Genomic DNA, 23,233 nt, shown 5'->3' with positions numbered 1-23,233 from the left:
CATTAAGGGATCTGGAATAAGCGTTTCGACAGAATTTTTTGTGGGACATGAGAGCACATCAGACATAACGAATTGCATTCTGAATACGAAGAATGTCTTTCTGATATCAAATAATTTTCATTTTTTGAAATTTACAATATAATATAAATTTTATGACAAATTATTAAAATTTGATATTTTTCACATTTTAGATATATAACTGTCCTCGAAGTAAATTTTATAAATCTAATGATATATTCTTAAAGTGTATGTAGCTGGGAGGAAAAGCAGACGATCAATTGAAAATTCTGACCTTTCATATTGAAGATATGGATTTTTTTCCCAAAAAGACCTCATTTTTTTTTGGTGTTTTGGGAAAAAAAATCCATATCTTCAAAAAAAAGGTCAAAATTTTCAATTGATCGTCGGCTTTTCAGCCCCACCTACATACACTTTTTAAGTATAAATCATCAGATTTATAAAGTTTACTTTAGTACTGTTTTATCAAAATATCAATTTTTAATCATTTGCCATAAAATGTGTATTACATTGCAATTTCAAAAATCAAAATTATTTGATATCAGAAGGACATTCTTCGTATTCAGAATGCAATTTTGATATGTCTGATGTGCTCTAATGTCCCACAATAAATACTGTCCAAACGTTCATACCCCATCCCTTAACAGCCCAGGGTGCTTAAAAAGTCATTTTGGGTGGTTGTTTATTTTTGACATTGTTTACATAATTGCAAATGTAAACAATGACCCAATATATTGATTTTAATTGTATAGGTGGTTTCATCTTTGATGTGTATAGTTGCTTCCTGCAAATAATGGGGGATCATATGCAGTTGGTTCCTGTACATGATCCCATGATGGGGGATCAAATGTAGTAATAAAGTCGCTGGGTGGGCGCTTATACAATGTAGGGGAATGGGTGGTTAATGGAATGAATACAGTACATGTCAAAAGGTTATTGCCAGAAGGCTCTATCAACAATAGCTGCCAGGTGTCATATTTAGATGTGTATAATATAGAACACAATACATTGTCAAATGTGTAAAGGGCAGCTATTACAGATAGGGTCTTCTTGCAGTAACCCTCGATGTATACTTCCATCACAGATTTCACTGATATGAATATGGCATTCGGATGTGATGCTGTGATACTACAGCCTGCAATGAAACCGGGATTGCAGCTCTTGCTTGATGATGAGGTGGTGGAGCCGACATTGCATAACCTTGATTTTTGATCGGTATAGGTACTGTTTCCATGGCACCATAGTTACTATCAGAGTCAAGTTGTTTTTTGACAGGATCAAAACCTAGTACTACTGTAGATAAGTTGTGATCCTGTTTTTGTTGGATTCCTCCTGATGTTGCAGCACCAAACTCTTGATCTAGTTTCTTCATGTGGGATTTCATATGATATCGCAAATGTCCTCGCAATCGGTAGGCTTTACCGCAGTACATGCATATGCAGTTTTTCTCGCCGGTGTGTGATTTTTTATGATCTACCAAAGTTGCTTGTCGAGCAAAACTCTTACCGCATAAATCACACTGCCATGGACGCTCTTTTGTATGGGTCATTACATGCGCTTTTAAGTTGCCAGGGAAACGGAAGCACCGCCCACAATGAGGACAAACATGAGGTTTTTCTCCAGTATGCTTTCTAATGTGGAATCGGAGACTGTTAGCATGACGAAACGATGCCTTGCAATATGTGCAATTGTGAGGGCGCTCACCGGTATGTCTTGTTTGATGATTGCGTAATTGTGCTGGAGTTGGGAAGCCCATCTGACAAACGTCACACACATGATCTTTAATTCCATCATGCACTGCTTTTTTATGTCCTCTCAGTGCACTGGGAGTTCTATATGTTTTGTCGCATTCATCGCATGCAAACGGACGGGCATTTGTGTGTGTTATTCGGTGCGAAATCAAGTGATACTTTGATCGAAACATTTTGTCACACAAATCGCACTTTAATCCTGGAAGTTCTTGTTTAACACCCTCTTTTATAGCATCACCGACCTCTGTGTGCATAAACTTAATATGTTGTCTTAGAGTTTTCTTGTTTGCAAAATTCTTTCCACAATGTTCACATAATCTTGGCTGTTCGTCTTCTCCGTGTTTGACAAGATGGCGCTCTAATGCTTCGATCGTTTTAAAATCGGCTTTACACTGAGGACAATCATATGGTTTCTTCTCCATATGGCCAGCCATATGCTTTTCTAAACTATCCTGAGTGCGAAAATATTTCCGACATTGATCGCAACGAAACCACACCTCCCCAGTGTGAACTCTGGCATGGATATTCAACGAGCTTTTCTGTGTGTAACACTTCTTACAATGGCTGCATTTATAAGGCTTAGCACCGGTGTGAGTAATTTGATGGCTTTTCAAATGCGATGATTTTGTGAACGATTTGTCACAGACATTGCAAGTAAAACGTCCCGAGGTATTCTTCTCCATTTTACAAATACTAACAGGCCAGTCTTCGATTTTGTGCCTTTTCGTTTTCTTCTTCTTACCCCTTTGTGGTCTCTCCAAGCCAATGTCTCTTGATTTCTCGATAAATGAACACACATGTTGACAAACCTGGTAGTGATTCACGCAATGTTTGCAATAATACCGCGTTACATCTTTTGCAGCGCCTTGCTGCGTTCCATTAGAATCACAATGAGCCTGATTGGTGCATAGATTTGTTGCATGATGTTGTAATCCACCATTTAAGTCAATATCAACAAATGATGATGTATGGTTTATATCTTTGTTGGAATCGATTTCTTCATTCCTCCTCTTTGATGTTGATTCATGCATTACCATGGCAACTATTTCATCCCATGACATTGTCTGACACTCCACTGTTCTGCATCCCACCTTGGTCCCATCTGAACTATCCCCATCTGTCCCAAATTGAGAGTATTTGTCGCTTTCTTTGGCACTCTCCAACTGAGACAGCCTCTCCATCAGAATAAACTTCTTCTCGTCAACTTCAGGACTGGAAGAGTGAGATAACTTTGTTTCTAAAGCACCACTCTCACCAAAGTTACTTTGATGCAGGTTGTCATTTTGATGAAGATTGATACAAGTTGCAGATGATGTTTCAGTCTTAGCTACATGTGTACTACTTTCTAATGGAGCATGAGTTGTAATATGTGAGCTTGGACTCAACAAAGTATGTGAGATATCAGTGATGCTAGCGTGATCCGACGATACGCTACTTGTGGTGGTCACCATTGCATGATCGTTATTAGCAGACGTAAGGTGCATGGTGGTGATGGTACTCCCTGATTCTTGAGACCTTGTTACCGATGGCAACTCTGTCATTGTCATAGTGTCTATTGCGTCATCATCATCTCCTTGCACAACATCATCTAATGAGCTGCTGGTATCATGTGATGGGTCATTTGGTGAGCTTGTAGCATGGGAATCTCTTGTCTCTGTTCCTTGCTCGTCATCATTTGATTGTGGTCTGTCATGGTGTGAGCTCGCTGCCAAGAGGACCTCCATGCTATGGACAAGGAAATTATCTGGCACGGCCATCTTGTTGATGAAGATGTGCGGGTCAGCACGGAACAAGCCACTTTACATCTGAAACATAGCAAGAATAAAAGAAGTTTACATGTATGACTTATGCAAGGTTGTGGTAATCAGGAACTATTCATGCAAAAAAAATGTTGCCATAAGCCTTTTGGAAATATGGCGGGCACAAATGTAGAGGGCATACTTTGATTTGCGCAATCTTTTGTCTGCTGAGAAGCATACGAAAGATTACCCAAACCAAAGTATGCCCTCTCCTTTTGTGCCCGCCATACTTCAAAAAAGGCTAATTGGGAACCAAAAAGTAAAAACAAATTAAAACAGTAACAGTTCAAAATTTTAATGAATGGTGATGAGTGACGTTGAATATGTTATGGTAAATTCAATGCATATTAAACGCCTTCAATCACATTTTAAAACTATTAAAGGACAGTCCGGCAAAAATATGGTGTCCAGTACTGTCCACTAAACACATATTTTGGTCACAATTACACAGGGTTGCTGATTTTTTTTTATTAAAAAAAAATTGTATAAAAAATCACATAACATATAAACTTAATCCCTGGTGATACTTGTACCCCGGGTACCCGCCCATATATTACACATAGAGTAACTGGGCACAAAATTATCCGAAAATTACAGGCTTACAAATGTATTTGTTGGTAACATTGATTGATTGTTAGCCATCACTCGATTTTGTATCAATATAAATCATTGAATCGTCAATGTATAAACCGTTATTCGTCTTATGTCTTGACGTATAAATTGTGTGTATACTCGTCTTTCCGGGCTCGTCTTATGTCTGTGTACTCCCAGCTGCGTGAGGCCCTGTGCCAATAATTTATACCATGATAATAATACGATCAGTGAGCTTACATGTATAGTAATTAGGGTTGTAAAATTCCGGAATTTTCGAGTGGAAAGTTTCCACGGAAATTTTGGGAATAAACGGAATTAATGGAATTTTCGAAATTTGGGGAATTTTCAGGAATATTCGAATTTTCATTCAAATCTAAAAATCAAAGTTTAAACAGGGGAATCACTGTATAGATTAGGGTATTGGAGTAATTTATAAGAGCATAGGCCTACAATCATAATAAAGAACTTCAAGAATGATCAATATCCATTTTTATCAAAGAAAACAACAAGCATGACCAGATCTTACTGCGTTGTTTTTGTTCTGTAAAACATTTTACACTAGCCAGTACAATGAGTTTTGAAACAATAACCACAAACTCTGAAGGGATAATCATTATCTTAAATCTTATTAGGCCTACAAAAGACTTTTATTTTAGTAATAGAATACTTTTAGCACTACCAACATTTTTGTTACCAGCTACCAGCTAAGTGATCTTGAATCTTGGTGAGCTACGTTACCAGGATTCTATAGTATGCACTTGTATTACATGTACTTCCTAATAATATGTGAAAGCTACCAATGGTCGAACCCCATTTATATTAGAATTAACCGACATAACGTTCTAACGTTCGCAAATCACATTAAAAACATTAAAAACCTGTAAACTACGTTACTGTGAGCTATGTTACACACTCATTTACACATCTTCAAAACTTCTATGAAATGGTGAAATCGGTTTTACATTTCACTCAAGTGATCTTTAGTTTGCTTTTTATGACCTTGGATTGAGAAAAACCAGACCATTTTGTAGTCGGTAACGTAGCTCACATTGAGTTTTAGTGTTAAAAAACATCATGACTTCCTGAAAGAAAAATATGCAAGTGGTGTTGGCAATTTTTTACATCTGAAAGTAGTGATACATTTACTCTTAAAAAACACAAAAAGCAGGTGTTTTTGAACAACTTTTATTTTTTCAATTTTTATAGTGGATTTTGTTGAATGAGCGATACATGTATTGTAGGCGCTGGAATGAAATTGCAATTATCTTTGTTTTACCTCATTTTGTTTGACTCGAAATTAAAACGGGACAACGTGATCAGTGCAAAGTACATGTAGCAGGAATCTATTCTTTATACAAACCAGACACCACACATTATGGCTTTAAAGTGACTCCGATACAAAGCCTGAGTCATTTAGGGCTCATATTGAAATACCCTACCACGCTTTCACACAGAAAGAAGGCAGGATTCCCCTCGCTAAGCGCGCGCCTCAGGAAAGCTTGGTCATAAAACGGATGGATTATATGCATCAGTGATACACCCTGCCTTTTGAAGTGGTCTGGTGACAAGGATTATAATAAAAGTTTATCAAAGACTGGCAATTTTATTGATTGTTGAACTAATTGAACTAATCGGCTCATCGCACAACCCAGGAAAGCGCGCTCCTAATTTAAGTGGCTAATTGGAGTGTAATCACACAGGATTTTAACAAAAGAAGGCTAGCACAGGAAAGCTGCAGGCAGGGCTGTCAACTTTTTGGAATTGCTTGGCGTGAGACAGATGCGTACTGGGATTTGCCGACTCCAATGTTCATTTTGAACAATGATTATTTGAGCCACGGTGCTTGAGAATTTGAAAAGCGGGGTGGTAGAAACAACAAATTATTCATGACGATGCGTGAGATTTTACTCATTTTCCAGCTTTTTGCGTGAGATTTACTACTAGGCGTGAGATTATACTATCTTGGCGTGAAACCGTGAGAAAGTGACCCAATGCGTGAGACTCACGGCCAATGCGTGAGAGTTGACAGCCCTGGCTGCAGGATGGCGCACACCTTCCTGTGTAAGGGAATTTCAATATGAGCCCTTACCCATCTCGAAATACAAGTCCCCCCCCCCCAACTAACCAGTTCAATAATCCCAGCTTTTAATAATACAATCATATTCACACAGTACCCCATATTTCCCAGGATAGGGGTGTGGGAAGTGCCTGAATAGTGCATATTTAAGCTTTCCTCTATAAGTACATGAAATTCTTGGCCAAGCTCGAACATACCTGTTGCGTCCAGGTTGCATCCATGATGTATCATACTAAGCTAAGCATGTACACAATCATGTAAGGCGCGCATGTCTTCTTCCATCTGTACCATGGCATGCACGCGCTATACATGTACACATGTGCACATGTTCATCACGGAGCCTAGCGGAGCCTAGCGGAGCCATCACTACTATAGCGTTCAGAGTGTTTGAACTTTACCTATTAAAGTACTAGAATTACCCAATTTCCCTGCAGATGGAGATTCCTGGATAGTGCAATGAATGGAACCCAGAACGGAACATGGGCTTTTTGGGAACATGATTCTTGTCTCTTGACTGAGCTGAGTCTGCACAGTACTAGACTTCTCCGTAGGCACTTGCCAACTGTGCATACTCTGGCTATTGCATTTAAGCTGAGAACTCTGATTCAATTAATTTGTGCACAATTGATAGATTTTCACATCTGATCTTTTCAGTCACCGTGACTTTGGATTACGGTTTACATGCTTAACATGGCTGTCTATGGATGAGATTGTCGGATTTCTGGCCTACTAAAATTGGCCATGATGTAATGCATCTTTAAATGGATCTGGCTTGTGATTTGTCGCCCAGATCTCGTTATGGTTTAAATTCTCCGGGCACCGCCAACACAAAGGGCGGTATCGTTGTGTACCATGTAGTTATTAAAATAACTATACCGCTCAGTAAACTCTCAGTAGGTGCATGAGCGCATCTTGTACTTGCTTGCGGTTTAATTGGATTGATAAACAAGTATGATTGACAGGGTGTGTTAAGGGACTTGTCTTGACTCTGCCCTATCAAAGTCCCGTTTAAAATTCATAGTCGATTTTTAACTCGGGCTTTTTAACTCGGGCTTTCGCGATTAATAAACTGGCAGATTCTAAAATTAGAATTGTTCAGTATTGAAGTACCATTATAGTTATGCCATTATGATATGTTGCATTCAATAATATAAGCCTACGCATACTATACTTTACTTTTACTCAATTACTGTCACAAATATAATTTATTTAAAGGGGCATTTCGTGATCCACAGCCTCATCCCCCACTTTTCTCAAAAAAGTTGAGATTTTTATATCACTGGAAACCTCTGGCTACATAATGTTTATGTACAAAATATTTCTTGCAGATTAATTCGCTTTTGCAAAGATATCGTGAAATTTGAATTTCGTTCTGGTGCACCAGAACGAAATTACAACGCATTGTCTATGGAGAAGTGTAATACACATAATAGGTATCCCAGGCAAACCTTAGTTAACACATTTGCTAGTCAGCGAAATTCGCCGAGACCAGGGCCCAAACACAATGCATATTTACATAGAAATTTGAATTTTTTTCGAGAATAGGTCGGTGAAGGAAACCTACATAAATATGTTTTCTATACTTCACTTGACCCAAATATATGATTTTTTATGGTGATAATCAAGTCGCACATGGAATTTTAGAGGATTTTGATAGCAGTTCCATTAAAAAAAGCTGCTATCGCCATGAGACTAAGATCTAGAAACACCCCTAAATGATATCATCCCATCATGATGCTTCCTTACTGCAAGAAGATCTCAATGCTTTGGAAAAGTGGGAAAACACATGGCTCATGCAATTTCATCCAGCCAAATACCAGGTGGTGCGTGTTACTAAAAAGCGACAACCAATCACCTTCTCCTACAGCATCCATGGTATCACTCTCGAAGAAGTGTCATCTGCCAAATATCTTGGTCTCCACATAGACAACAAGCTGAGTTTCAATGACCATGTAGACATTACCACCAAAAAAGCAAATACCACCCGTGCTTTCCTCCAGCGCAACTTTTATCATAGCAGTCGCAGGATTAAGGAGGCTACATACACAACTTATGTAAGACCCACTGCTGAGTATGCAGCTGCAATATGGGACCCACACACTCAAAGAAACATCAAGAAAGTGGAACAAGTCCAGTGAAACAGTGCCAGATACGTTACCAACACCTACGACCGCAGATCAAGTGTTACTCCCCTGCTGAGTGAGCTCCAGTGGCCTTCTCTACAAAGTAGACGTCGCCAAAGCTGGCTAACCATGCTCTACAGGATTCACTCTGATCTGGTTAACATCAGTTGGAAAGATCACATCACTGAAGCAACATCTAATACTAGAGGTCATGACTCCCGTATCTGGACTCCATATTGCAGCTCGCAAGTGTTCCTCTCTTCCTTCTTCCCACGCACAAGTAGGGATTGGAATTCCTTAAAGAAGGATCCAGCAGCCTTCCCAACACTCGATGCCTTCAAGATGGCATTGAGGGACGGCCACATCTAGATAGCAGACAGCATCAAATTTTTAATCAGCACTTCACTGTACATATTTTTGCACCTGAGATCTCTTGTCTGCGTCATATGTCTGCGCACCTACCACTCTGCAGTGAGTAATCTTCTTTCCTATACCACCGAAAATATATATCCTTGTGATTGTTTTTGGATGGGTTTTGCGAGTGGAACGGATTTTATTCCATCTTAAATCCAACTTTTTGTGTGTACATACATGTGTCTCATCTGGAACTTCAAGATGGCGACCGGTGTATTTACAATGATGTGCTAGCTACCCATGGGAGACGGTTCGGCTGGTCGTGAGTAAAACAAGTAGCGCTGGTGTGGCGCCTGGCCCCTTGGTGGTTTATTTCATCGATGTTTCAATCACCAGGGAAACATGAAGCTAACCATTACTACAGCTACAAAATGTACGCTTTACTTGCTGCTTAAACTTGTATTTTTGAAAACTAAATTCAATGTTTATGATGCCTTATCTGCTGAAAGTCAAGGTGTGAATCATCCCAATAGGTCACACCCATTAAACGCCTACAATGCATTTCATACATGTTCATTGTCAATGTTTGATATCCCTCTAGGTTCTCACCTGGAGCATTACAACCAATATGCACTTCCAAGGTCAACCTGGCACTCTATTTCGTTCAATGAAAGTGCGGTGTCAATGGTGTTGGCCAAACAAGTTACATTGCGTGCAGCACATCTTACACGCAATTTCAGTGTTGTTAAGTACTCTCCACAGTACATAAATACCAATAATAAACTTGTACTTTCGTATTTACATATCTTGCTTATGATAAATGCTCATGATGTTGAAGTGAACCCAGGTCCATATAAGCCCAAGTTCCCTTGCCAGGTTTGCTCGTTAGCGGTAAAGTGGGGTCAAAAAGGTATTAGGTGTGACAGCTGTATGTGCTGGTACCATACTGCATGTATGGGGATGTCGACCCACACTTATGAAAACCTGGACAACACTAAGGTTATATGGATTTGTGAAGCTTGTGGGGTGCCAAACTACTCCGAGTGTCATCTATTCAGCACCTCGAGTTCTGGTATTGAGACTTCAAATAGTTTCAGTAGTTTAGCGTCTCTGAATGATGATGGTACTCTGTTGATTGGCTCGCCAAAAGCGACTTCCTCACCTGTTAAAAATGCTAAATCTCCACGTGCTGGTAATACCAAAAGAAGCGAAAAGTTAGGTTCGCTAAGAGTCCTTGTTGTTAACTGCCAAAGTATAAAGGCCAAACGTGAGGCGTTGCACGCCTGTATTGATACGCACAAACCCCACGTAATAATTGGCTCTGAGTCATGGCTCAATGAAACCATTAGCAACAATGAAGTTTTTCCACCAAACTTCACAGCCGTCAGGAAAGATAGAGACTCAAACGATGAGAGAGGTGGAGTATTTGTGGCTCTTAGGAATGATTTAATCGGAACCCACCAGATTGAATTGGACACTCGAGTGCAAAATTGTCTGGGTTCGCATCCAGCTCATCGGATGCAAAGATATGCTCATAGGAGCATTTTATAGAGTTCCCCAAACCAATGACCCAAATTATCTTGAGGCTCTAAGATCTTCTTTAGCCCGAATTAGCACCAAAAATGGGGCGACAATTTGCCTAGGCGGTGACTTTAATCTGGGCGATATCGATTGGCCATCAAATTCTGTCATTTCAGGAGGTAGAGAGGTCGCTATATCTAAACAACTCCTTGAGATAGCAGACCAGTTTAATCTCACTCAGGTTGTTACTGAGCCCACCAGAGAAGACAGACTGCTTGATCTGTTTTAACCTCCAATCCTCGCTGATTGAAAGGGTTATCTCAACCCCTGGCATTAGTGATCATGATGCCATTCCTATGATCGACATGTTTACCTCACCAAAACTGATTAAAACCAAACCAAGGAAAGTTTATAAGTATCATAAAGCAAACAATAATGGGCTTAAAGAAGATCTTATTAAGCTTAGCACAAACATCACTGCTAATGAATCATCCACAGTGGAAGATGATTGGAATGAGTTCAAAATGGTATCTCCCAAGCTATGGATGATCACATACCCTTTAAATTTTCATCTAAAAAGAACCTCACTCCTTGGATTTCACAAGACATTAGAAGGAAACTCAGGAGAAAACAGAGGATCTTTAACAGGGCTAAAAAAACAGACAGACAAAAATTTAGAGCAATTAGAAAAGAAATCCAAAAAAGAAACTAAGATCGCATACTGGAGATGGGTGCGCAGCTCTTGTATTGAGTCACAAAAACAATTTTGGAGTTTCGTCAAGACACTGCGTAAAGACACTACGGGTATTCAAGCCCTTAGAAAGAACGGTGAGTTGATATCCGATAGTGGTGGTAAGGCAGATTTTAAATAGTCAATTTGAATCAGTGTTTACGAATGAAGAGCCAATGCAATGGTGGATTTACCAAGCCAACGTAAGTACCCGCCAATGACAGATTTTGAAATACACCAAGATGGCGTTCAAAAGCTGCTCAGTGACCTAGATGAAAACAAGGCACCGGGCCCGGATGGTGTTGCTGCAAAAATTTTGAAAACATTTGCTCAAGAACTCACACCGGCGCTTACCCATATCTTTAAAAAATCACTGTCTACTGCCCTCTGATTGGCTAACCGCCAACATATCACCCATATTCAAAAAGGGCGATAGAGCCACTGCCTCTAACTACCGCCCTGTGTCACTAACTCCTATTTGTTGCAAGATACTCGAACATATCCTGCACAGCAACATCATACAACACTTTAATAAGCATCATATTCTTACCAGTAAACAACACGGCTTTCGCCAACACCACTCTTGTGAAAGCCAATTACTTCTCACAGTCGACGACCTTGCTAAAGCCCTTGATGACCAAATCCCTGTTGACATGGTCATCATGGACTTTAGCAAGGCGTCGACTACTAACCACACAGGAGGTTGTTACACAAACTTGAAAATTATGGGCGTTGTTGGAAGGACTCATACATGGGTATCAAATTTCCTTACAAGGCGAAAACAGAGAGTTGTCTTGGATCGCGATCATTCGCAGTGGGTGCCAGTTAGATCGTCCCCCAAGGCACCATCCTCGGACCGTTATTGTTCTTAGCGTATATAAACGACCTCCCGAATAACATCTCGTCGGAGGTCCGTTTATTCGCGGACGACTGTGTAATGTACCGCCCTATCCACGACAACTCTGATGTTGAAAAACTCCAGCAAGATCTGGATAAACTGGATGTCTGGCAAAAGACCTGGCAGATGCAATTTAACGTGCAGAAATGTTATACCTTAAAAATAACTCATTCTAGACAAAAACCAGACCATCAATACAAACTTGGTCAAAACATACTTCAAGAAACTGAGACTCATACTTATCTGGGTGTACACCTTACAAAAGACCTAAAATGGGATGTTCATGTTAACCAAGCTGTAGCCAAAGCAAAGAGAGTGCTTGGAGTTGTGTGTAGAAACTTACACCCCTGTACAACTACTCTAAAAGCCACAGCATATAAAGCTTTGAATGCGCCCACACCTCGAGTATAGCTGTTGCGTTTGGGACCCGCTAATAAAGAACTCATACAGAAGGTGGAAGCTGTCCAGCATAAAGCAGCAAGATTAAGCTTGCAGAGATTACGGCAGCGTCACAGAGATGATGAAATCACTACAATGGGACTCTCTCCAAATGCGTCGGCAGGCAACAAGGTTGACTATGCTTCACAAAGTCAACTCTGGCCAGGTTGCCATACCGGCGCAAACGTTTCTCACACCAGTCGTCCGCCCCACTCGTCATAACAACAGCCTAGCATATCTCAGACCAAGAGCAAAGAAAAACTGCTACAGAGACTCGTATTTCCCAAGAACAATTCAAGAGTGGAATGTCCTGCCTGAACATATAGTTAACATACCAATCACCTCAACATTCAAGACCGAAGTTACAGATCACCTAAGAAGAAAGCAACTACAACAAGCATAAGCAACCTCACGCCCTCACATCCCTTCAGCTTGACTTCATGTATGGAAGTGTTGATGCCATTTACCAAAATCAAAGTTTGTTTAAGTGTTGTGCATCCTTAATCATTGCATTCCATGGCATGTTTGTTTATGTGATGAGCGCCCTTGAAGTATAAGCTAAACATAGCCTGCAGCCCATCAATCACATGTAATTTGGTGCGAATTTGGCACTGGAGGCTGTCATCTTGTATTTTGAAGTATTGTAGTGTAGAAGCTCTCGGTAAAGACACAATTAATCTTTACCTAAACCAACATAATTAGTATTTGTGACAAGAACAAGAAGAAGAATAGCAAGTGAAGATAATAAACATCATCAAGATACGTTTCAGCTAAAGTGTATCCTTGGATTTGTGATGATTTGTGTCACTTTTTGTTGTTGGTTCCGAGTCATCGAAGATTGTATTATTTAGTACCAAGCTTCTGCTAACCAGGGAGCAAAGCAAGTTTGCCCCTACATTTGTAAAGATTAATTATCTGTAAGAAGATGCTATAGTTGGTAAATAGTTACCAAATAAAGGTTCAGTTGAGCGTCTGTTTGTAAGCTTACCTAAAAATAGCTAAAAGCTTAAGGTCGTGTCAGCAGTGTAAACATAAACATTGCATTGGCACAGACAGTCACCACAGCCTCCAGTCATGTCAGGCGTCACTGAATATAGCAAATATTAATGAGTGTGCATGTAGATAAATGCACATTTGGTAGAAGCTTAAAGATTAGAACTTCAAAGAAGTTATCAAGGCCTATGAATCCGAATCGTAGAAATCAAATAAAGATATCAGTAGTAGTGCCTGCATGTACATTTCTAACACTCCCACGAATCGCCTACGACACCACAAGCACAAACTGACACGGGACTACTACTGAAAAATAGCCTTGTGGTATTTTTTAATAAATATCTAATAAAGGGGTAACAAGTTTACTCCCACCCGTCGCGAGTCGATTACGACAATTCAAATAAAGTTTGGTAGTAAAGTGCCTGCATGTACGCGGCAAATACTGACATTTGGAAGCTTGCAGTTGCACAGCTAGTGCATGCAGGAATAACTCATAGAATCATACAACACTGACACAGGACTTCTACCTAAAATAGAGGTTTGTGGTATTTTGTTATCAATAAACGGACGCAAAGAGCTTACTCCCGCCCGTCGGCACACAATAAACGGGTGCATCGAGCTTTCTCCCACCCGTCGGTAAGCAACGTAGGGCCTGCATTCAAGCGAAGTTTCGTTTATACTGACATTCGCATTTATTTCAGGTTTCGACACATGTAGCCTCACAAAGCACACCTTACACAGGTCCTACGTATAGTTTCTCACATAAATTTGTGAACCGTTGTTCACTTTAGAAAAGTATTAAACCGTTGCTTGCATCGGCGTCGTTTAGATTAATTAGTTCGTTTCGGTACTATCGAAAACATCATGTCGAGTCATAAAAGCAGTTCGAATTAAGAAGCAGAAGATCTTATAAAAGTGATGCATTATCAAAAAGTACAGAATATGCATTATTGCAAGCTGCAACTCGAAAGGTTGAACTAGAATGTCGAGCCAAAGCATTGAAGGAAAAACAAGCTTTAGAAAGTGAGGAATTTAATATCCAAGCAAGGGCAAGAGACTTGGAACAAGAAATGCAAGCCAGGGCAAGGGACTTACAACAACAAAGAGAGTGGTTGGAAATGAAGACCGAAATAAACATAGAGCAAGCCAAAATAGATGTATTGGAGGATTATGAACATAAATCCCAGAGCTTAAGAAGTAGACCAAAATCGGTGCTTGATGACCTCACAGAAGCTCAACCAGATACAAACACATCAGTGAGGCAGTGGTTGAACCACAACACTAGAGAAGGTCAAGAAATTGATGGCAAGTTCCTAGCTAAATATGATACAATTGGTGCTGTAGGTCTAAATCCAGGGCAAGACCAAAATACACACATGTGGAGTTGGGACCTGCAAAAGAGCAGCCAGCAGTGGGCATGACTACTGATGGTAAAGTACATACTGATTTAGGTCAACAAGTTCAACCAAGAAGCAGGTTAACAACCAGTCAAGTTATGCAAGTCAATTTTCCACCACAAAGTGAAGTCTTGTTTCCTGCAGCAGCACCTGAGGAATCAGGAAGTACAGGGGACAGAATACCCCCACATTATTTGTCAGCCACGAAATATGAAAATATTGATGAACAGTATCGTCAGTATGGTCAAGAACAGTACAATGAACAGTATGAACATGACGGGCCTTCATCAGTAAAGTATGGTCATAGAGTAACTTCGTCACCAGAGCCTGATGTGAAGAAAAAACAAGTCATGTTGCCACGGCAACATACAACAGAAGTGAAAGAAGAAGATAAAGATACCAGTATAGAAAATTTGGCACGCAACCAAGACAACTTGACAAGGCTGTTGGTCGAACAACATAAACAAGCGAGTTTACCAAAGCGGACACTACAGACTTTTACTGGAGACCCGCTTCAATATGTTACTTTCATACGAGCCTTCCAATTCATAATCGAAAATAAGAGCAAAAGCAATAGAGACCGTCTGTACTATCTTGAACAGTACACAAGAGGTGAAGCCAACAGTTTGGTGAAAAGTTGTATTCACATGGATGATGAGGTTGGTTACCTGGAAGCAAAAAGGTTGTTGGAAAGGAAATATGGTAATAAGCACAAGATTGCAGAGGCTTACTTAGCGAAGATGAGGCAGTGGCGAATGTGAAAGGTGATAGTTCAGGGCTACAAGATTTGTCATTATTTTTGTTGGAATGCAAAAATACCATGACCAGCCTGGGCTATACTAATGAGTTGCAAAGTACAGCAAACATTAGAATGTTGATGATGAAGTTACCATATAGTATGAGAGACAGATGGAGGAGACAAGTAGATTACGTAGAAGAAGAAAGAAACAAAGTGGTAACATTTGAAGACTTCACCTCCTTCTTAGAAAAACAGGCTAGAATCGCAACTAATGCTGCCTACGGTAGAAGTGTGACGGAGAAGGAAGATAGTACTAAGAAGGAAGAAAGGGTAAAAAACCCAAACTATCAGACTTATAAAGCTAGAAGAAATCTAGCAACAAACACAGAAGCTGTGTCGGCAAGTGTGACATCAAATAGTCCAGGAGCCAGACCAAATGTAATGTCATATAGTCCAGGAGCCAGGCCAAATGTGTCGTCAAGTAGCCCAGGAGCCGACAAGCCGGACATATTGGAAGGGTAAAGATCACACTTTGGAAATGTGTAACAAATTGAAGGAAAAGCCTATAAGTGACCGGTTGCAGTATCTAAGAGAGTTGGGAGTTTGTTTTGGCTGCCTAAAGAAAGCAACACATTACAGTAAAATCTGCAAATACAAGCTTACCTGCAAGACATGTAAAAAGCGCCATCCAACAGTGCTGCATGTGAAACAGGAAGAGACAAAGAAGTCTGGTGAAGTTGCCAATCAGACATGTGGGCTTACAGGCGCCTGAGTTAAATCTAGTGAATCATATCCCACAATAATACCAGTCATAGTCTACTCAAGAGTTTCCAGAATGTCTGTAGAAACTTACGCCTATCTTGACAACGGCAGTGATGCTGTATTCTGTTCTGAAAGGCTGCAAAAGGAACTGCATGTTAAAGGCAAGAAAACCAAATTGGAAATTGAAACCATAACAGATGATATCATAGTAGACAGTGAAATCATCCAAGATTTAGAAGTTTCTGACATGAACAGAAATAATATCATCTCTCTTCAAAGGCATATACACAAGATAAGATCCCTGGTGACTTTGCTGACATCATCAACCAGGATGATATTGATGCAATTCCTTATATGGAAGAAGTTAAGCTAGGAAGAAAAAATGATGAATCTCAAAGCAATATTGGTCTCCTCATAGGAAATAATGTGCCTAAAGCATTTGAGCCAATACATGTAGTAAATAGCCAAGGTGAAGGACCTTTCGCCTGCCAAACTAGACTCGGATGGACAGTGTATGGTGTCAAAAATAAAGAACACAAAAGGACATCAGTCATCCACAGAATTAAGGCACATGACACTATTGACCAGCAATTAGAGAAACTCTGCAACGCTGAGTTCAATGAGCGAATCATTGATGATAAACCAGAGAGAAGCGTGAGTGAAGGACAATTCCTAAACAGAGTAGAAGCATCAATCAAGTATGTAGATGGGCACTACCAAGTAGGTTTTCCGCTCAAAGATGATGACATGAAATTGCCGAACAATATACATCAAGCCGAACAGCGGGCATGCCATCTGAAGAGGAAGTTAGAAAGGGACTCGGTTTTCAACGACCAATACACTGCATTCATGAATGATATGTTTAAAAATGATTATGCAGAAGAAGTGCCCAAAGATGCATGCAATAGAAAGGATGGCAAGGTGTGGTATGTCCCCCACCATGGGGTGTTTCACCCCACCAAGGGCAAGCTGCGAGTTGTATTTGATTGTGCGGCGAAGTACATGGGCCAGTCTTTAAACTCACAATTACTAAAAGGACCCGACTTGACAAGCAACTTGGTAGGTGTGTTGACGAGGTTTAGAGAGCACCCTGTTGGAGTTGTAGCAGACATAAAAGCAATGTACCATCAAGTGCGTGTACCAGAACCAGACAGAGACTTAGTAAGATTTCTATGGTGGCCCTACGGTGACCTGAGTCTGCCTCTGAAGGAATATAGGATGAATGTGCACTTGTTCGGCGCAACTCGTCACCTTCATGTGCGAATTTAGCACTGAGAAAGACCGCTGATGATGGTAAGGAGAAATACAGCGAAGAAGTATGCAACACGGTGCTGTCCAACTTCTATGTCGATGACTACCTCAAATCTATCGAAAGTGAAAGCAAAGCTATTCAACTCGTCAGTGATCTCACCAGCTTGTGTAAGGATGGTGGCTTCAAGTTGACAAAGTGGTTGAGTAACTCAAGAGAAGTGTTGCAGTCAGTCCCTGAAGACGATAGAGCTGAGACTACAAAGACACTAGATTTGAAGAATGAAGAATTACCATCAGAAAAGGTGCTGGGGTTGCTATGGTCACCACAAACCCACAGGCTCGGCCTCCATATTAAAGTAAAAGAGAGACCTCCTACCAGAAGAGGCATCCTAGCAACTGTAAGCTCCATCTATGACCCGCTAGGATTTGTTGCTCCAGCAATCCTGCCAGCAAAACAAATACTGCAGAACTTAAGCAAGCTGCAGCTTGGTTGGGATGAGTCTATTCCTAGTGAGCTTCTGACCCGTTGGGAAAGATGGCTTGATGAAGTACCGAAATTGTCAGATTTCACCATCGAAAGATGTTTCAAGCCCAAGGACTTTGAAGAAAGTGAAGTTCAGATGCACCACTTTTGTGATGCAAGTCAGAAGGGGTATGGTTCAGTGAGTTACTTACGATTCGTTAACGAGAGTGGTCAAGTGCATCTTACTCTCCTGACAGCCAAGGCAAGAGTTGCTCCTTTGAAGATCATAACTATACCTCGCCTAGAGTTAACTGCAGCTGCAATGGCAGTAAAGGTCAACAACATGTTGCAAAAGGAACTACAGTTGAAGGTCGAAAGCACATACTTCTGGACTGATAGTCAGACCGTGATCAAGTATATTAACAATGACACCGCCAGATTCCACACCTTTGTGGCTAATCGAGTCGCATTGATTAGAGATGGCTCCCAGCCACACCAATGGAAGTATGTAGGAACCAGCTCAAACCCTGCAGACGACTGCTCAAGGGGCTTAGCCGTTGATTGCTTCCTCAAGAATAGAAGGTGGACTGATGGTCCAGACTTCTTACACAAAGCAGAAAACCAGTGGCCAAAGACTACCATTGGAAACAGCGCTGAAGAGCTAGCTGATGATCCAGAAGTTAAAAAGAAATTAGTAGTCAACACAGCGTCGACAGAAGAAGCAACAGATACAATGGAGAAACTACTTACACGATTCTCCTCATGGTATCAACTTTGTCATTGTGTTGCATGGATCCTCAGAGTCAAGAAATATCTCCGTAAGATCTGTCATGATAGAGATGATGATAAAGTTGATGATAGAGTTGATAATGGAGATGATGATGGTAGAAAGAATGATGAGAATGAAGAGCATGGCAACATTACAGATTTGCTTAATGTTGCTGACATGCAAGAAGCAGAAAGAGCTGTAATAGTATATGTCCAAACCAAGGCATATCCAGAAGAAATTAAGACACTAAAAGAGCTGCAATTGAGAAGTAATGACAGTCAGCCAGAAGACAAATTGCGAAAAGTTAGCAAGATTAAGAAAGCAAGTCCTCTCTACAGACTTAATCCATTTATAGAAGATGGAGTAATCAGAGTAGGTGGTCGACTGGCTAAGTCAGCTCTACCTGAAAAGACAAAATTTCCATCAATCATACCAAAGAAGTCCCACATTGCAAAGTTGATTTTACATGACGTCCATGAAGCAACTGGACATGGGGGCAGAAACCACATGTTGGCTCATCTGCATAAGAAGTACTGGATAACAAATGCTAATGCAGCAGCTAGAAAGGTTATCAACAGTTGCATCACCTGCAGAAAGAGGAATGCAAAAGTACAACAGCAGATGATGAGTGATCTTCCCAAAGACAGAGTCACTCCAGGAGAGCCACCATTTTCAAGAGTCGGAATGGACTATTTCGGTCCACTAGAAGTTAAACAAGGCCGTAGTATAGTCAAGCGATATGGTGTAGTGTTCGTCTGCCTTGCATCCAAAGCCATACACATTGAAATGGCAGCGCCTTTGGATACCGATGCCTGCGTAAATGTCATACTGACGATTCGTGTCCAGAAGAGGCCAAGTGAAACAGATCCGCTCTGACAATGGCACCAATTTGATAGGGGCAGAAAGAGAGTTACGCCGAGAAATTGCAGCTTGGAATCAAGACAGAATCCATGACTACCTTCTGCAAAGAGAGATTGAGTGGACCTTTAATCCACCAGCAGGAAGTCACCATGGAGGCATCTGGGAACGCCAAATACGGACAATCAGGAAAGTGATGTGCTCTGTTATAAAGGAACAAATACTAACAGATGACTCTCTTCATACATTACTGTGTGAGATAGAAGCCATAGTTAACAGCCGACCACTCACCAATGTTCCTGGAGAAGTATCTGATTTAGAACCACTTACACCAAATCACCTTCTTCAACTAAAGAGTGACATGATCTTACCACCAGCCGCTGCAGGAAAGCTGAGTCAGTATGCCAAGCGTCGGTGGAGGCAAGTCCAGTATCTGGCAGACCTGTTTTGGCGCAGATGGATCAAAGAATACCTTCCTCAGTTACAACAAAGACAAAAGTGGATTCACCCACAGCGAAATGCCAAGGTGGGAGATGTCGCCATGGTTGTAAATGAATCTACACCCAGAAACGCCTGGCCGCTAGGAAGGGTGATTGAAACTCTCCCAGCAAGTGATGGACTGGTTCGACGTGTGCGAGTGAAAACTAGGACAAGCATTCTCACCAGACCCATTGATAAACTGTGTTTGCTGTTGGAATCAGAAGTCCCAGATCAAGATATAGGAGTGAAGAAAGATTCTACTTCAGCTCATCCACCAGTACCAGCACTTGGTAACCCAAGTACCAAGCCTAAAACTACGTCCAGTGCTACCAACAATGAAACTGTATCAGTGTCAGGTACTCCAGAATCAAGACCACGACGAACATTGAAACCAGTGAAACGCCTGGACTTGTAAAGAACTAAAGAACTAATAGTGTTATAACAACAAGTTACTGAAACCGTTATAACCAAAAGGTATCAGCTAAGCTAAATTGCCACTTAGTCTGGAGGCTAAGCTACGGATCAGCTGATATATAAAATAAGACTAAACATCAGTTTACGTTAAATTGCCATGAAAGGCAAGCTGACACCTTGCTTTCACTTTGGAACAACTGATGCAAACTGTCAAATTCATCATGAGATCTACCAGATGTGATGACGGATGAACCTACCTGTACTACAGATGTGAAGACTGGTGATTCGCCTCTACAGCGACGTGTCTGCGTTTAGTGTGAAGTTGCCAGATTCGTATACAACTCATCGTCAAGATCAAGAATGAACATGTTTTACACCTACATCACCACATCTGTGAATTTGATTTTGTAAAGAAGAATCATATGCATGCAATTTGTACCGATGGAACCAGTGTGCATCATTAGCAAGTTTGTTTAAAGTTTGGTACACCACAGGCCCATGGAGTTTTAATTTGCAAGATTCTACATCGTATTCTACTGCTTACAATGTGTGCACAATTTGTTGGTTGTGTACAGTGATCTACATGTAATCCATATTTGGGATACACATTTGAAAGCAATGTTCTCTGCGTGTATTTTGGAATCTCGATAATGCTCAAATTTGATTTCTCTTGAAATTGTTGCTCTGCTATTAATCAAAGGGTATGCAGGATCGAGGTCTGAAATAATTTCACTCAAGTTTGTAATTGTGTATTCCTATCTACATGTACTTTGCAAGTAAATGCATCCTATCAGCATCTGGTGTTTTGACTATAACCTGGATTGACTGAATTTGCAAATTTGGGCCATGGCTGCTATGGTTGTGCACAGGCAGTCATATTATATCAAGTTGTGTTTTTCTCATGGCTGCTATGGTTGTGCACAGGCAGTCATATTATATCAAGTTGTATTCTCATTTACAAGGTGAACCAAACAAGATATTCGCATGCAAGGAGTTATGTACTTTCATCTAAAGGACAGCAACAGACTGCATTTCTAGTTTACAAACTAAACATTGTTGTGTTCATGTTGATATGTTGTGATCATGTTGCACTTAAATAGTATCTCCCATGTGTTCTGTTGGCTTTTCCAATCTCACCAAAATGTGCCTGTTGTGTGGGCTTTTGTTTGGGTTTGTTTCAAGTAATTTTGGTTGGCATGGGCAGTTATCTCTTGAGTGCAGCATCATCTATCTTGTAAAATGAAGCTAAATAATTCTTTCATGTGAAGTTAAAATCACTTTGAAATGTCCAAAACTCAGTTTATTTTTTCTTTTGGATCAAATCACTTGAAATTTTTGAAATGTTTTTTTTGTTTTGAATCATAGCATTGATACAAGTTTTTTATCACACAAGTGAATCAGATAAAGGTTTTTGATTTCATAAACTTTATTCATGTTTCAAAATCAGTCAAGTTTGATGTTTTGAAGTTAAGGGGTCACAAAGGCACCTCTTGTAAAAGGTTAAGTTTTGTCAGTAAATGGCACACCAAAACTATGTTTTAAGAAGTAATTGTTGCTGGTAGCAGACAATTAGGCGCCGGAATGTTGATGCCATTTACCAAAATCAAAGTTTGTTTAAGTGTTGTGCATCCTTAATCATTGCATTCCATGGCATGTTTGTTTATGTGATGAGCGCCCTTGAAGTATAAGCTAAACATAGCCTGCAGCCCATCAATCACATGTAATTTGGTGCCGAATTTGGCACTGGAGGCTGTCATCTTGTATTTTGAAGTATTGTAGTGTAGAAGCTCTCGGTAAAGACACAATTAATCTTTACCTAAACCAACATAATTAGTATTTGTGACAAGAACAAGAAGAAGAATAGCAAGTGAAGATAATAAACATCATCAAGATACGCTTTCAGCTAAAGTGTATCCTTGGATTTGTGATGATTTGTGTCACTTTTTGTTGTTGGTTCCGAGTCATCGAAGATTGTATTATTTAGTACCAAGCTTCTGCTAACCAGGGGAGCAAAGCAAGTTTGCCCCTACAGGAAGCGTTGCGAAGTATTCTTCAAAGTCAAAGTCAAAGTCAAAGACAAGATGTAAGTGCTATGACAAAAATGTTTTCAGTTTTGGCTTTCTTTACTCAAGGCCAGGGCTTTAATTTGATATGTAAAATGATGCAGTTGGAGGGCAAATTTGAATTCACCTAGGTCCTAGCATACCTACACATAATCATGCATAACTCGCAAACGCAAAATCGGAATCAACTGAAATTTTGGGAATAGGCTTTTTTCGTGGATATGTACTGAAAAATGTCATAAAAAGAGGATGTTAGGAATAGGATCATGAAATACTCCTTAAACTTTTTCATAACCACTAGTATTTTGATGTAATAAATATATATCAGTATAATTTCGAGTTCAACTGAATGCGTTCATCATGATTAATAACATATTTTTATTTATCAAAAATCGACTATGGCATAGTCTAGCACAGTACACAATATAGCACTAGCACTAGGCTGTGGCAGTGCAGTGCAGTGCATGCAGTGCAGTGCAGTGCAGTCTTTGCACTCGGCGGAGTCTCACTCTGACTCAGTCAGATATCTTCAAAAAGTTCAATCAAACAAAATGGGATATGAATAACATTTTCATTGCTACATTATCATCTAACAGTAACATACCTTCATTAAAAACTCCACTCACTGCCACAAAACGAGACACAAGAAAAATCACAGAGAATTTACTGCATTCCACTTTCACTGTGTACTAAATCTGGCTAATTTGCATAATTAATTGACTGACCTGACATGAACCGGTA

General features: G+C 40.2%; 2 protein-coding genes across 2 annotated transcripts; one reads left to right on the top strand and one right to left on the bottom strand.

Moving 5' to 3' along the window:
- Positions 1-630: 630 nt before the first annotated feature.
- On the bottom strand, positions 631-23,201 carry LOC140143098 (uncharacterized). Its single transcript, XM_072165149.1, has 2 exons — positions 23,097-23,201; positions 631-3,574 (listed from the first exon to the last, which is right to left on the bottom strand). Exon 2 carries the CDS (start codon positions 3,524-3,526, stop codon positions 1,106-1,108), a length of 2,421 nt encoding a protein of 806 aa, XP_072021250.1. The 5' UTR covers positions 3,527-3,574; positions 23,097-23,201; the 3' UTR covers positions 631-1,105.
- LOC140142332 (uncharacterized) lies at positions 14,714-19,553 on the top strand. The gene is made up of 4 exons (XM_072164301.1): positions 14,714-15,395; positions 15,680-15,870; positions 16,474-17,355; positions 17,412-19,553. The coding sequence occupies exons 1-4, from the start codon at positions 14,714-14,716 to the stop codon at positions 19,551-19,553; spliced, it is 3,897 nt and encodes a 1,298-aa protein (XP_072020402.1).
- Positions 23,202-23,233: the final 32 nt, after the last annotated feature.

Source organism: Amphiura filiformis, chromosome 20 (assembly GCF_039555335.1).
Source record: "Amphiura filiformis chromosome 20, Afil_fr2py, whole genome shotgun sequence".
Classification (NCBI taxonomy): Eukaryota; Metazoa; Echinodermata; class Ophiuroidea; order Amphilepidida; family Amphiuridae; genus Amphiura; species Amphiura filiformis.
The sequence above is the reverse complement of the archived record's forward strand: the minus strand, read 5'-3'. Positions and strand labels throughout refer to the sequence as shown.